This window comes from Aspergillus wentii, assembly GCF_001890725.1.
Source record: "Aspergillus wentii DTO 134E9 unplaced genomic scaffold ASPWEscaffold_2, whole genome shotgun sequence".
Taxonomy (NCBI): Eukaryota; Fungi; Ascomycota; class Eurotiomycetes; order Eurotiales; family Aspergillaceae; genus Aspergillus; species Aspergillus wentii.
The window spans coordinates 3139461-3155038 of record NW_024467833.1 but is presented as its reverse complement, the minus strand read 5'-3'; the positions used below and the strand labels follow the sequence as shown (position 1 = coordinate 3155038).

At 49.6% G+C, this 15578-nt stretch overlaps 3 protein-coding genes across 3 annotated transcripts; 1 reads left to right on the top strand and 2 right to left on the bottom strand.

Moving 5' to 3' along the window:
* Positions 1 to 260: 260 nt before the first annotated feature.
* ASPWEDRAFT_49281 (uncharacterized protein) lies at positions 261 to 6874 on the bottom strand (the record flags this gene model as incomplete). Its single annotated transcript, XM_040837250.1, has 5 exons — positions 261 to 1931; position 2654; positions 2741 to 4811; positions 5170 to 6405; positions 6445 to 6874. The coding sequence occupies 5 exons, from the start codon at positions 6872 to 6874 to the stop codon at positions 261 to 263; spliced, it is 5409 nt and encodes a 1802-aa protein (XP_040692924.1).
* Positions 6875 to 7089: 215 nt separating this feature from the next.
* On the top strand, positions 7090 to 9987 carry ASPWEDRAFT_150201 (Golgi transport complex subunit COG3). The gene is made up of 4 exons (XM_040829581.1): positions 7090 to 7444; positions 7519 to 7858; positions 7911 to 8936; positions 8993 to 9987. Exons 1-4 carry the CDS (start codon positions 7236 to 7238, stop codon positions 9800 to 9802), a joined length of 2385 nt encoding a protein of 794 aa, XP_040692923.1. The 5' UTR covers positions 7090 to 7235; the 3' UTR covers positions 9803 to 9987.
* Positions 9988 to 10343: 356 nt separating this feature from the next.
* Positions 10344 to 15415, bottom strand: bck1 (putative MAP kinase kinase kinase (Bck1); the record flags this gene model as incomplete). The annotated part of the gene is made up of 3 exons (XM_040837249.1): positions 10344 to 10464; positions 10528 to 12391; positions 12448 to 15415. The coding sequence occupies 3 exons, from the start codon at positions 15413 to 15415 to the stop codon at positions 10344 to 10346; spliced, it is 4953 nt and encodes a 1650-aa protein (XP_040692922.1).
* Between the last annotated feature and the right edge of the window lie 163 nt (positions 15416 to 15578).

Below are 15578 nucleotides of genomic sequence, written 5' to 3'. Positions count from 1 at the left end.
TTATAAATGCATTCTAGCTTATATGGACTATAGAATCAGTATTAAACCAGATAAGAGGCCTTGAAGCCCCGCTCTACCTATCATTTCTTCGTTCACACATGTACTCCGTAAACAAAACATCTATATAGTTCGGGGAAAAAAAAGTGAAGTCTGCTCAAAATATCAACATGTATAATGAATCAACAACTGCTGGAGGTTATACTTTTGGAATGAACATATTTATGAATTTATATAGGTGGAAGGGAAGGGAAGGGTTGCCCTTAAGCATGGTGGACAACAGGCCCATGTCCCCTTTCCCCAACTCTCCTATGAGACGAAGATGCATCGTTTGCTTTCAAATCGTCGACAATAGCAGGTCCCACCTCTTCGATGGCACGCACGAGGGCTTCAACAGTTTCCCTAGTGGTCTGGACGTTGACCACGCAGCGGAAGAACTTGCCGTTTCCAACCGCGTCCTCATCACCGCTAGGAGGCGCAAAGTCAACCATAAATCCCTTGTTCACGATAGCGTGCGTGACCTGTTCGGTGACCTTGCTGTTTTGCTTCCCGCGCTGGGCTTCGTTGGACACGACGCCGCGCGGATGGACGAGCTCTCCACCGGGGGCGTAGTAGAAGCAGACCTGGAGACAGGGTGGGGGGTTCTCGCTAACGAGGATGAAGTTGGGGTTTTCGGATACGAGTGTTGCCAGATGGGCGGCTACGTCACAGGCTGTGTCGACCTGCTGCTCGTAGCCTTCGGTGCCGTAGTATGTCCATCCCATGAAGAGTTTCAATGAGTCTGCTCGTCGTCCGCATTGCAATGTCAAGTCTGCCAGATCCCACACTTCGGGAGAATCCACCTCCAAATCGGAGTCGGGAATGAAGTCGCCGTTGGCGGTGTCCTCGTTATGGAAAAGGTAGCCGGCCGGAAGGGTGTTGGCTCTGTGAAACTGACGCATGTCGGCGGCCAGAAGGAAGGAACATGTTACCGGAACCCCCAGCATCTTATGCGGGTTGATGGCGATACTGTCTGCTTTCTCCGCACCTGCCAGCTTCTGCTTTTGTCGTCTTGAGAAGGCAAACGAACCGCCCCACGAGCCATCAACGTGAAACCACAGATTGTACTTCTTGCAGATGTCAGCGATCTCGTTGAATGGGTCAAACGAGCCCATGACAGTTGTTCCAGCCGTGGCATTGACGTAGAACGGTGTCCGGCCCTCATTGAGGGCCTTTTGAACCAGCTTCTCTAACTCTGACGCAATCATCCGACCCTGCTTATCAATGGGTACGGCCCAAACTGAACTGCTACCAAGCCCCAGCATTTGTGCTGCCTTTTCTATGCTGTAGTGTCCATGGTCGCTTGTGAAGAGCACGAATTTGTAGTCGCCATTGCCATCCTTCTTCGTACTGGGGTAAAGATTGTTGCGCGCAATCACAATCGACGTTGTATTAGATGCGGAACCTCCCTGGACAGAGATACCGCCAGAACGAGGACCATCAAGGCCAAATAGGGCAGCTAGTTGCTGTCCGGTGTACTTCTCGATCACCGTCAAAGCGGGCGAAACCTGGTAGACGTGCACGTTGGTGTTGAGGGTTGCCAGGATCAATTCCGACGCCACACCAGGGGCATTTGTCGATGCATACAGCTTGTCCAGGAATCCCTGGTGCCAGGTATTGACTGAGTACCGAAGAACCTTTTGGAGGAGCTCGATCAGGCCCTCTTGTCGAGTGCCTTTCTCAGGAAGCTCCAGCTGCAGAATCTTCTGCAGTTCCTCTGGCTTTTTGTAATCCACCAATGATGCGCCTGCTCCTTGGATACTTCCATTTAATTTCTTGGTTTCGTTCGCTCCATTGACTCCGTTGGTCCCGTTTTGATGCGATTCATGGCTGGAGGGGCTCTCGTCGGCGGATCGGATGAAGGGAATCAGAAGGTCCTGGACTGCGTTCAGAAGCTGCGCAACAGAAAATTGTCAGCAATGTTAGATGCTCTATAATATGTGTAAAATCGAGGACTTGAGTCCGACAGAGAAAAAGGCAAGATTGAGTGGAACAAGTTGGAGAAAACAAAAGTGACAGTGACTCACATTTCGCACTTCTTCAGCGCGGTTGTGAGAAGAGACAGACATCTATGGCAATGAGCGAAAAGACAGCCAATCCAAAAAGATGAAGTTTTCTAAAGTCTAAGAAATTAAACCAAAAAGAGCGAAGAATTTAAAAACGAACCAGAAAGGAATTGCCGGCTCAATTAATAACAATGGCAAGTAACTTCTCAACGCCTTCGAGAAATAAATCGACCCGTCCTTCGGCTCGCCGGCGGTCCCACTGAGGATTGCGACAGACTCCGGATGCTTGACATCATTGTCCCAGGTGCCATAGAGATAAAGACGTTTTCTGCCTGTAGATCTATATTTTGGGGCAAATAATTAGTGGTGGATAGAGACGATGAAAAAGTGGGAATTCTATACCCCGCAGTGGTTGGAGGGGTAGAAAAAGAATTGTTGATGGCGAGCGTTGGATGGATGAATTCGCCACAGTCAGACATTGCAGAAAGATTTTCAGAGCATCAAAGTCTATCATTCAAAAAGAAGTGCTTTTGTAGGTAATCAAGTCGCTAAATACATGGAGATATCTAAACAATTCATACAAGGAGAATAGATACCTATATCCCCTTCACCCTGCCTATACACGCAAGAACCCCAAAGCCTAGGATTTTGCAGCCACAGGGGTATTATTGGCATTCTCCTCAGCCTTTGCTGCAAACTTCGCCCGCGCCAATTCGATTCTCGACTTGGGTCGACCTCCCTGGCCGTTGCTGCCATCAGACTGTTGGTCACGACCCTTGGCTTTAGCGGCCCACTCGCCACGGCGTCTCTTGTACAGATCCATTGACCAGTTCCTCCAGACGGCTCTGCCGACAAAAGAGTCTCGGAGAATCATTTCATTCTGCGCAAGCTCCTGAGCCATTCTCTCTTTGACGAAGAAGACATCCTTGGTGGCCGGCCACAAAGCATCTACTACATGGGATCCACTGCTGTCAAGTGCGAGATCCTTGAGATGTCCAGTGAACCGGGTGACGAACTGTCGACGAAACTGAGGGGTGGATGTAGGAAGGGTAAGTGCTCGCTGCAAGACCCGGGATGCTGTAGGGTCCTTGGAGATCTGGATTATCGACTCTGAACTCTGTGCCAGTAGAGTGGAGAAGATGAGTCCACTGAGAGAACCCGGAACGGTCAACATTGCCTGTGCAAGCAGAGACCCATGTAGTTTCTCAGCGGCATTGGAGGTTTGGTTTTGCTTTTGCTCAAACTCCTTATCGGAATCCTTAGGTGCACCTTCGAGCTTGAGCATCTGCTCTAGCCTTCGGACAGGGTCATTGTCGTAAGCGGCCTCCAGTGCCTTTGCAAGGGGTTCCGTGTTGACTCCACGGACAAGGCATCGCTCAATGAGGACCTTAGGAACGATCAACCGCGATCGCTCGATAAGACCAGATACTTCAGGAATGATGAGCTCCATTGCCTTTTGGAGGTGATCCTTTCCAAGTCGTTCCAGTGCACGGAGAACAACATAGCCAGCAGTTTGATTCCGTGCAAGGGAGCCGATGCGTTCGCAGATAATGTTTTTATAGAGGCTCTTGAAAAATTTACCGGGCGAATTCCGAACAATTGTCTCAAGCAAGCGGGAACCCACAGGATCGTATAGCAAGCCGCGAACAAAGGTTGTGCTTTCTGACCCTTCTTCGAAAGTATCATCCGAAACAAGTCTCTTAGTGATCGAATTTGGATCCTTGACGCTAGACTTTCCAAAGTGAGAGAGCTCCAGATACAACAGGACTTGCAAAACTGGGTTTCCGACCGGGTGAGTAGCCAATGCACGCAAGTAGGTGTTGTCGAGTCCCGAAACCATGTCGTTCATGATCTTCTTTAGAGTGGCCTCAAATGACTCTGGCACACTTCTCTTTTGGGGAGCAGTACCCTCCTCTTGTGTTTCAGCACTCGGGACACCATGTCTTTCTTTCTTCCGGCTTGCGACAACTGAATCGCTTGTCGAGAGATCAACAGGCTCTCCCGCAAGAACAAGAAGGAGAACTCGAATTGTGTGGGATGCAAATCTTTCCGTCAACAAGTATCCCCAATTTCCTTCCAGTTCCTCAACAACCTTCATAAACATCTCTGCCAGAGTCCATTGTGGCTCCTCCTCGTCTTCCTCTCCTGTGTTCTTGGACTTCGAGACCTTCTGTGTCACGCCTGGTGCCGCATGGATGAATAGTGTTTCGCAACAGTGACTCGCAAACCGATGCTGCACGAGGTGCAAGAAATGGCTGACAAATTTGCTGAAAAGTCTTCGAATTTGGCGAATGTCGGACATGGAGATCAGTTTCTCCATAAGTCTCGAGCAGGACTGACTGCAGGCAATCTTCAATTCCTTTCCATTGGCCTCTTGGTAGACACTTTCGACGAATGTTAACCGCTCCTCTGCATCGCCGAATTGGTTCAACTCCAACATCTCGCTCGCCCGCGAGAAATATTCTTGTTCTTCGGGATCGAGAAGACCGTAGAAGGGCATATCGCCGGAGGGTCCATCGTTTTCGCCTTCCCCTTCGCCTTCGCCTTGAGGTTCACCCAGGGGAATATAATCCGCTTCTTGGTAGAATTCATTATCGCCATTATCGCCATTGTCGACATTGTCCACATCCATCTCGTCCGCCGAGGGTTTCACCCGCTTGACGACGGGATCTTCAGGTGCTTCATCGCGCTTTCGTTTCGATGCGTCCTTCTTGGCCTTGTCCTCCGCTCGGCGACCTCTCTTCTGGTTTTCGCGAGGCATTATGGCGACTTGTCCAGGGTGTTGGAAAGTGCAAAAAGCTTCGCAGGAGGAGTGTAACTGGATTTTGTTTCTCTCTCGCAATTCGTTTTGCGCCGGAAAATGAAATTTCGGGATAAGCGGTGGTCCAAGCATTTCTCCACAGTAATGTTTGCTCTGTTTGTTTCGTTTACTTTGTTTGCATTGCTCTGTTACTATCATGGCTTGCATGGAAGTTTTGGGGAGAACTACAAGAGAGCAAAAGTTTTCAGGTAAACTAGTATACATTATCCTTTTCCTTTTCGCTATTCATTTCATATCTGTTGTACATTAGAGAAAATCGAAAGAAGAATCAGACCACCGAATAGATCGCAGACACATGTCTCCCACATTCCACACGCTGTTCCATGCTCACGTTTCGGTTCCCAGCTTTGCCCTTGTGTCGGGGCATGATCTGAAGCCGGGCCTCCTGCTGATCATCCTTTTCTTTAGGATCCGGAGGCACATTGATATGTGTTGGCTTGGATGAGTTGCTTCGCTTGCCCGTTCCGAGTTGGAAGTGCTCGTTTCCTCCCCACCAGAGTACATCAAAGCCCCAGTCATTGGTCTTATCCAACGACTCAGAAGGCGACGGGTTGACATGGGTCTTGTTGTCCAATACAGCTGAAGCATGCGTTGTCCCGACCATTATCTCACGCAATCGAATCGGCGTGATCTTCTTCGTACGCTCGTCATATTCGGACAAGCCACTTAAGGCCTTGACCATCGTAGGAGAGTCCTGCAAATGAGTCCATTTTCCGTTGCCTAGAGCACCCCAGATTCCTCTACCGCAAGTCCAGGTATCAGCGGTGATCTGGCCAAGGTCACGGACATTGGAGGGATCCTCTCTCGAGCCAAGAACCCGTTGTGCATCCACGGTAAAGAAGCTGTTGGCACCACCAGCTGCAATACCGGTTGCTTTAGCAAGCCAAGAATCGCCTCGGTAAAGCTTCGCAAGAGGCACTATGACAGGAATATCACTGAAGGGTAATGAGGGCTCGAATGGCATTCCCAGCTGCCCAAACGAGTTGTTTCCAAAGGCAAATACGCGGCCGTCCTTGCTAAGTGCCAATGAATGATGGTCACCGGTAGCAATTTGAGTAATCTTGGTACCTTTGAGCGCGGTAATCTCATGGCAGGCGTCTACCGGCCCACTGGGTCGAGTTTTCCAAGATAATCCTGGGATACCAAGTTGTCCGAAACAAGGGAAACCCTCAGTGGCAGATGCCACTGAAAAGACTCGACCGGAGCTTGTCAATAGCAACGCATGTTCCAGCCCACCACTGATAGAAGTGACCTTCTCGCCCAAGCCCAAACTCGGCTTGAGCAAGCGGTAACTTACGGAGGCCTGTCCAGATCCAAAAGGCAACCATGAGCTCTCCCGGAGCTTACGGCCGGATTCCTGGTCCTCCTTTGCAATAGGAAAAGAGTAGACATTTCCATCGGACGAGAGCGCGAGAATCCGATCCTGAGACATGCACAATGATTTGAGATTCTTTCCGGTCAGAGTCTTGCGGGGCTTGAAGTCGGATTCTGAAAAGCCCTTGCCCCATTGGACCAGGTCACCATTCTCGGTGATTGCAGCGCCTGATTTCTCATCAAGCTTGAGATCCCTTAACACTTGACCATCGAAATAGGAGACATTTCGAGGGGTTTTAATAACTGCTTCTTTGGACTCCGGGTCCACAACGCGGTAGGCATTCGAGCCCCATAAAAAGACACCAGGGCTCTTCAAACTTTTCTTCTTCTGGACGTATTCAGAGCTCAAGTCTCCAGTAAGCTTAGAGGGCTTCTTGGCCTTTTGGCTTTCAGCCTGGGTTTCCTCGTTTGTAGTAGCATATGTGTAAGCCAAAAAAGCAGCAGCGCCTGTTCCCACCAAGCCTAGAGTGTTCCGGAACCACGGGGAGGATAAAGAAGGCTTTCCTGGGGCTCCCTGCTCAGTGCTTGCGTATCTTCGCCATGGAGAGGTGAGGGCTGGCTGACGAGCCCTCGCCAGAGGAAGAGGCGAATGAGTGACGATATTGGTCGCCGGCCGTCGCACCCGATTTATCCACATATTGTCATTAAATGATCACCGAAAAAACAAACATACTAATTATTGAGATAAATTTATTATTAGGCTTCCTGTGGATTTTTCCCAACCCAAGGAGAAGCAAAAAAGACAGAGAAGTAGAAAAAACAAACGCTCCAGAGCAGCTCCGTTGCGTCAAGAAGGAAGCTTAGTGCAGGCGGAATCCAACGGCAAAATACCGCATCCCAGCGGCCACGATGGTCGGTTTCATTTCGTCGATCAACAAGAGAGACAACCGCTTGTTTCTTGTTGATGGCCTGGTTTCGGGATTATTGAGACTATTATTTTTGAGGCTTGAGCCTGGGGGGCTTACTTCACCACGATATCTTCAGGTCTCAGCCTCACAATGCGCCAACAGGCTGCGGGACAGCGAGCACGGCGGCAAACTGCCCCGTCTAGGGGAGAACTGGAAACCCAGATCAGGAATATCGAGGAGATTCAAGGGTCGCAGGAGACTACAAAGCCCATTAGTGAAATTCAAAATGAGCTCGAGTTTACACAATGGTACAATGAAGTTGAAGACGGTCTGCTAGAAGCCAGCTACGATGAGTACCAGTGAGCATACCGGAGATTACATTTTATTATCAATTATACCAACCAACAGGAAAGCTGACTTTGATCTCAAATAGATCCTGCCTTGATGAACTCCAAGTCTCCAAAACCCACCTAGATGCGTTATTGACCGATACCTCTTCCACACTCAACCTCCTGACCAGTCTATCCGAATCCTTCAAGACGGTGGAATTGCAAACGTCCAATTTTCAGAAACAGTGCGAAGGGCTTCTGTCTGCTCAGAAACGCGATTCGGAGTTAGCGGAGAACATCCAGGACAATCTTCAGTACTATGACTTTCTGGATCCTGCTTCAAGGAGGCTCAATGCTCCGGGGGCAGGGAATACGGTCCGTGGGGGTGATTTCTCGGATATGCTAAGGCGCTTGGATGAATGCTTGGACTACATGGAAACACACGTTAGTACTAGGATCCTAAATGAGGTGTGAATCCTGCTAATCTCCCTACTAGCCCGAGCAAAAGGAAGCCGAAGTATACCGTTCCAGATACAGGCTACTTATGACCCGTGCTCTCACTCTCATCAGAGGTCACTTCGTTTCTGCGCTTCGAGATATACATTCTGCTGTTTCAAAGAAGATTGCAGACCGACAGCTCAACGATACTACCATGTCTGCTCTTCTATACGCCAAATTTAGAGTCGGTGCACCTGAATTGAAGCAAATTGGTCTCGAAATTCAAAAGAGAGCTGTTCCCCCTTTGGATCCTGACCAAGGTACCGAGGCCGAATATCAAAGTCTTCTCAATGAACTTCACACGAATTTTGCCGCGACTCGTGCAAAACTAATTGTGCCGCTAGTGCACAAAAAGCTCAATGACATTGCGCAGGCTCCCAGTACTTCAACAGACTTGGTCTCTTTTGCCCGCGCCGGTATCAGTTATATTCGTGGTGTCTGTTTGGACGAGTTTGATCTATGGGGAGAGTGGTTTCACGGCCACGGGGGCCTGTATGACTTTTTAGAGATGATTTGCGAGCCACTTTACGACCACCTCAGGCCCAGAATCATCCACGAGGACAAAATAATCAAACTTTGCCAACTTTGCACTCTCTTGCAAACTCGTTATCTACTGGACCCGGAAGAAGAAAACGAACAGGTTGATGACACCCAACTCAACTTCTCTGTTCTAATTCAGCCAGCCCTGGAAGATGTCCAAACTCGTCTGGTCTTTCGTGCCCAAGCTTTCCTTCGAGATGAGATCGAGCGATACAAACCTCGACCTGAAGATCTGGACTACCCTGCCAAGAACAAACAGGCTTCAATATCAGTCTCAGATAATCAGATCTCAGGTAAAAAGGTTGCCCCTGCCGATGCGGTGGTAAACCTGTCCAAACCAGCAAAGCAAGGCGATGATGATAGCGAATCTCCAGCAGAGCAAGATACAAAGTGGGACTTTGACTCGCAAGCTGCCCTGAGTGGATGGTACCCGACCTTGCGAAAAGCAATTTGGTTACTGAGCAGGATATATCGACTTGTAAACGTACGGTAACACTTCTCCTTGTGAGCCCAATTTGCTTGCTAACCTCCTCGTCACAGTCCACCGTTTTTGACGACTTGGCCCATCAAATCGTACACCAAACCAACCTCTCTCTTCACCAGGCAAGCACCCTGGTTTCCAGCAAATCTTCTTCCACGGATGGCCAACTCTTCCTAATGAACCATTTGCTCATCCTCAAGCAACAGATTGTTGCTTTTGATATCGAGTACGTGGCTCCAGAAGTATCATTCGACTTCTCTGGGGTTACCAGCACGTTCTGGGAACTCAGGGAACGAGGCGGTCTTTTCAACCCCCGCAATCTTATGCGACTCGTCGGTCACGGATTACTGCCAAGGGTAGTAGAAAACATGTTAGACGCCAAGGTAGAGCTTGACGGACGGTTGAGAACGGTAATAAACGACTTTATCGATGAGTTCTCAACCAAAATGACAGCGTCCCTACCGTCCAAATTTGTCGATAAGCGCAACCTCCAACAAGGGGAATTGATCTATCCCACCTGCCGGAATATCGAGAAGGAAGTTCCCGGTCTCCGAAAATTCCTCAACGACTACCTCGATGATGTCCGGATGAAGGAGACCCTGGTCGGCGCAGTGCAGGATCGAGTTATCCAGATCTACGAAGATTTCTTCGACAAGTACACGTCCTCTGAGAAGAGCAAAGGAAATCCCGTGAGCAAAAAGGGCAAGGGGCGCGAGGATGCCGTGTGGGATGTGAATAGTTTTGCAGAGTGGTGTGAGGATATATTCATGGTTGGCGTTACCGGGACCCGGCCAGGCGAAGAGGAAGAGGATCTTATGAGCAACAGTAGAAGTGGAAGTCGAAGTCTGAGCAGAAGTGGTAGCCTGTGATAGCGGGTCATGACCGGTTCCAGTCTCCTATAGTAGATACCACCAAAGTTATTGAGCGTTTTTGATGCATGTATGGATTTCTCACGTCATTTTTAGAGATTTGTATATATTGAAGGGACACATGCTTGTCTATTCCATTTTAGGTTACAAAATACTACAACATAGTATCATTGACATGAGACAGCAAAACAAACCCTAGTCATTATTATTCATACCGTTCGTCAATTCAGTTAAAACTTATAGACAAAAAATCCTCACTATCACAACACATGGGAAGAAGGCAAAAAATGAATACATGAATACATCATCGAATGCAACCAGGAGAAGAAGGGGGAAAAAGCACCCCACTCATCACTTTCGGATTTGGTATCCAAAAATATATTCAATACAGAACTGGGGGGAGACAGGGGACATTGTGCAACATGACACTTTTATGGGGTATGATGCAAACTGAGAATAGATTGGACCGAAAAAGATGTGAGGGCAAATATGCACGCTTTGGTAGAGATTATGGGTTTATGTCACAATGAGCAATTGGAGCTCAAACGACATGGCGAATTTTGGCGTAAAGTTCGGTGTCGAGGAAATTGTATTTAGGGTCGGGTGCACAGAATGGATGACGGGTGAGGAGAGTCTCGGCGGTTGGACGATCAAGGCTGTCACTGTTTGTTGTTGTTAGAACCAGACTAAAGAAACGATGGTATGAACCAGACAGAAACACTTACACTGTGAAGCAATCGTACATAAAAGCAAGAGCTGCCGGGCTAATGTTCATAGAAACATCCTCGGGGATTGGGGGGGCTTGGTTGAGGCTGCCCAGCTTGAAGATAGCCCCAATGGCCTCTTCTCTACTCCATGGACGACGGCCAGCGAACATCTCCAGCACCACACAACCAAGGGACCAGATGTCAACCTTGGCACTGTAACCCTGTCCTTGGGACTGAATGACTTCGGGGGCCATCCAAAATACTGACCCTTGCATCGAATTCGTTGAGTCATTTCCGTAAATATTGTCTGTTTTCTTGGAAATACCGAAATCAGAGATCTTGCATGTTCCATCGAGATCCAAAAGAATATTATCTGCTTTCAAATCACGATGAAGAATTCCTTGGTCATGCAAGTATGCCAGCCCGCTCAATACTTGTTGGCCGAGTGACTTGACGACGCTCTCCTCAAACTTGCCGTGTTTGCGAAGACAGCTACCAATCGAACCACCAGAAATATACTCGAGATAGATTGAGATGGAAAGTTCACCACGTTCACATCCGAGATACTGCACAATGTTGGGATGCTCCAGATGCTGCATAGTGTCTATTTCCTGATCCATTGCGGCAACCATTTCTTTGATCTTGTCTTTATCTTGTCCAGCAATCCTTGGGTTGACCTCAACCTGCTTAACAGCCAAGACCTCACCATTGTCTGCGTTGATTCCCAGATACACTCTTCCGTAGGTTCCCTTGCCAATAAGTTGACCACGGACGATGCGGAAAGTAGGCTGTCTCTGTGGCACGTTTCCTTGCGCCGCTTGCGCTTGTGCTTGGGGTTGGGGATGATTGTGCTGAGGAATAGGGTCAAGTTGGCTCATGCCGCGTTTCGGGCGGATTTGCATAATCTTTGCGCCGAACATCTTCGTACTCTTGCGGCGCAGAATGTCGCCACCAGACTTTTGGCTAGTAGCAGCAGTAACACTCCGATTTCTACTGGCTTGATTGGCGCTTTTCGCAACGTCTCGAATCGATTTCCCGCGGGTAAGCCCACCACCACCACCGGAGCGGGTCACGTTACGCCGAGCAACGATGCCGGGGTCTCGTTGTGCTTTCAGTGTTGGCTCGGGGGATCCCAAAATGTCACTAGCAGTATGACTTGGTTGCCCACTATAAGGAATAGCGTCATCCTTGTCTCTCGCCTCATTCTCAGCTGCAAGCCTGCTTGCCGGTGATGTGGGAGGAGACATTCCATGCCCTTCCAAGTAGGGGGCATCGAGGTCGATATCAGGGAAGAAATCGTCTAGGCGGTCTATGACACCCTCAACTGGGGGTCTGTTTGCCCAGATGTCGCCTTGAGCAAATGAACCTCTTCGGATCAGTTTCTCATCTTCGGGGGAGTCAACCATTCCAGAAAAAGGTGCCCTTCCATCGTTAGCCTCGCTGCCAGATTTGGGGAAATTTTCAGCGGTAGCGCTAGGACAATCAAAGGTCACGGATAGCCCCTTGCGCATTCTTGAATCAGTATTCAAGGTAAGGGAAGGTCTTCCGGCTTTCTTCTCGGACTCTGGGGACTCGGGAGCAGCCTCTTTGGTAACCTCCTCGGGCTTGTTATTGGCTAGAGGTATCGCGAAAAGACCGTCATCCGAGTCATCATCAGAATCATCATTATCAGAATCCTCCTGTGGCTGTGGTGAACGTTGGAAAGAGACCTTTGTTTCTTCAAAATCAAACTCTGGTCCATAAGATTTACGAGACTGTAATGTCGGCTTTGGCTCTTCGCCGGACGAAATTTTATCATTCAGGTCGTCAACTTGCAAAGTCGAGGTGCTGTCATTCCACTGTTCCTTCGACAATGACGAAGTGCTCCGTGGTTCATCTAATGCTATTAGCCAAATGAGCATTAAATTATTGTGCATCAGAAAGTGAGATGAAGCTTACCGGGTGTGTTTCGACTGGAAGAGGGCCTTCCAGCGTCACTGTGCTGACTGGCTGTGCCGGCCGGAACAGCTGGTGATGGGTTTCCAATTGTACTGGTCATTTTACCCATACTAGCCAGAGCAGCTCCAAGGCCGCCCTGGGGCGCTGGCTGAGGACGGGTACGATCAAAGTCTTTCTTCCTGAGAGAGTTAACTTTGGTGAGGGTGTTGGACTCATGGGGCGCTGAAGGGGGCTTTCGCAGTGGGACGAGAGTCTCTGCCTTCTTATCCTCATACGGTGAGATCCGGGGAGAGTCAAAGTCGATAACCCCTTCACGTCTATATCCAGTCTCGCCATATGCATCCTTTCTTGACTGTTGCGTAGGTGGTACTTTGGTGATATTATGTGCTCTTTGCTTTCGCTCAACGTCACGTTTATGTTCTTCGTGGCGTGCAAGCAAGTCCGCTTTCTCTGGATCAAGATTTTGCGATGCTTCTCGGCCACCGTCCACTGGAGATACTCCGACGAACGTCTGTGATATATCACGGGCAGGAAGCTTTCCGGTGGGGGTTCTCGCTTGCTGTTGACGCGTAGCAGATTGAGGAGAGCCTGGCCTGGCTTGGTGACGCGGGGAGACCCTGCTGAGAGCTTCATCATCAAGCGGTTTGCGATGTAAGTGATGCTGTCCCGTTGTTGGCGACGCCGTGGCCTTATCTAGAATAGAGACACCCAAGCCAGCGAAGTGCGGTTGACCGTTCGCCTCGGAGTGGATATTCGCTCCGCGCACGTACAGTTTCAAAGAACCAACAGAATCGGATTTTGTTCGCCGGTAGATAGCCAGCGTACTGTCGTTCAATGGATCCTCATGTTCAGTCTGTCCGGCCTCAGTTAAGAAAATTTGAGCACCAGCCCAATCTGTGATTCCAAGGTTTTGGCATATTGCGGCGCGCAACATTTCTACGGAATCCAAATCTGTGATGTCCACCAGACGATAGTTCCATCCATCCAGAGTGACAAAAACCCACTTTTTGCCCTTTTGTCCGGGCTTAACTCGTCCCGCCGTTTTCTCGTTATCCGACATAGACGTAGACAGCGGACGCTCTGCCAATGATACATCACTCGTGCTGTAGCTCGGTCTTATGTAAGGGAAGTGAGAGTTGTGATGGCGAGAGTAAACTGGGCTTGTTGGGGACTCCAAATACTGCTCTTCTGGAGACGGGTGAGTGGATTCGCTGGCTTTGGGTTGTTTCTTTTTGAAGATATTCAAGATTCCTTTGCTATGCTCCTTGGAATAAGACGAGGGATTATCCGCACTCCACTGGCGACTAAACGAATCCTGCGGGCGAGAGTTGTCTTGTCCATGCTTGCGTCCTTCATAGTATCGACCCGAGTGGCCTCGGCTTGCACCAGTTGTCGAATCAGTGCTATTTCCTCGGGAGTGATCAAATTTCACACTCAAATCACCAGTAGATGACGATGTCAACCCTTGGTATGCAAGAGAAGCATGCTGTGTAGCCGGGCTACCACTTTTAGGACTATCATAGGGCCGGGCAGCCGAAAATTGACCACCGTCGCTAGAGACCGAGGGACTTTTTCGATGATCACCACCAAGAGTCGCCAATAGATTTCGTGAGTATTCTGATCGAGACCATGTTGTAGCCTCGTGCGAGTTGGGCTCTAAAGAGGAAGAGTCATAATTAGTCGAGATTGGCAGCGTAACAGAGCGCATTTGCCCGCTGTTCCTATTATTATGAAGTTGGGGTGCTTTGAGACCAGGGCTACCAGTGTGAGGACCAGCAGAGAGTGGTTCATGAGTGACTTTAGGCGAAGCCTCGACCCCTCTTTCAGCAGTAGCACTGACTGGGAAAGGCTGGGGTTCTTGTCGCTTTTGGGTAGGGAATCCAGTCTCATGGCTCCCATCATCATGGATTTCGCGGATCAGCCTGCGCATACGTTTTCCTTCCTCCCGTTCGCGCACCTGGTCCCATGCTGTCCCACTCTTCTCACATTCCTTTGCCAGTTGGGGATAAACAACCTGGTGCATCTTCCCAAAATTGCCTCGGCCATTTGATCCATGGCCCAGCTCAAGGAAATCAGCTCCCTGGAGCTCCAAAGCTTTGAATGTCTCTTGCCAGTCGTTGGAGAATGCATTCTTAGCAAGCCACAATAGCACTCGATGCAGAGGCCATTGAACTGCAGCCTCGCTGGGCGACATTCCTCCAAGGGATGTGCTACTACTGTTGTGGCGGTGGCTAGGCGACTTCGACAAATCAGTAGCCTGGACCGCGCTCTGTGGGTGTTGGCTCTGAAGTGTTGCAGTGGTATATTGAGGGGAGGTCAATTCATGGACATTGTCGTGCAGGGCAATTGACGAAGGAGGAACATTGCGGGATGACGGCGTGTGTGGAACTGTCGCTTCTCTCTTGTACGGAGAGGAATCTGCACTAGGATGCTCGTATAAATGATTGGTCGGAATTCTATGTCTGTCCCCGCTAAGAGTATAGCTGTTATAAGTGTCGTATGCAGGAATCCCAACACCCGGTCCAAAAGTATCGCCTACCGGGATATATGTCGCGGACGTCAACGGCTGACCTTCATTATGATGGTGTTGTGTAGGAGGTATCGACAAAGGAGCTGGTTGGCGACCGTATACCAAATGCTGATTCTGCGCCTGGTTTGCCGGAATCAAAGGCGGCGGCGGTGGAGGCGGAGGAAATGCTTGAGGCATCGTTTGAGGCATGGCTGGTCTCCAATTCGGCTGCCACCCAAGATTATTTGGGTGTTGCATTTGGGGATTCGGAATTTTCGTAGGAACGCCATAGCCCGTGACAGGGGGTGGCCCAGGCGGCGGTGGGAGCATCAAGCCCTGGGTTTGTGTTGGCGGATGCCGGGGCGGAGGTGGGGGTAAAGATACCATATGCGATTGGGAAGCTTGCGCCATCGAAGGGGGCGGGGGTGCCGGCACGTATGTCTGTCGTTGTCCATCCATTGTCGCTGAGAGTCTTCAAAGTATCATCGATACAATTAAAGCAAAGTATGGTTTAACCAACAGCCCCGACGCACAATTTGGGGCTGCCAGATAAGCTCGTGCCCGAATGTAAACTTTTGCCGGGCTCCAAAAGTCTTTTCAATGTCTGTTGAAAAGTCACCGC

Bases quoted from the DNA above. Each gene is read 5' to 3' on its own strand.
- ASPWEDRAFT_150201 (XM_040829581.1), top strand. From the start codon at position 7,236: ATGCGCCAACAGGCTGCGGGACAGCGAGCACGGCGGCAAACTGCCCCG. The intron at 7,445-7,518 runs GTGAGCATACCG...GATCTCAAATAG, and splicing joins GCCAGCTACGATGAGTACCA to ATCCTGCCTTGATGAACTCC. The intron at 7,859-7,910 runs GTTAGTACTAGG...TCTCCCTACTAG, and splicing joins TGGACTACATGGAAACACAC to CCCGAGCAAAAGGAAGCCGA.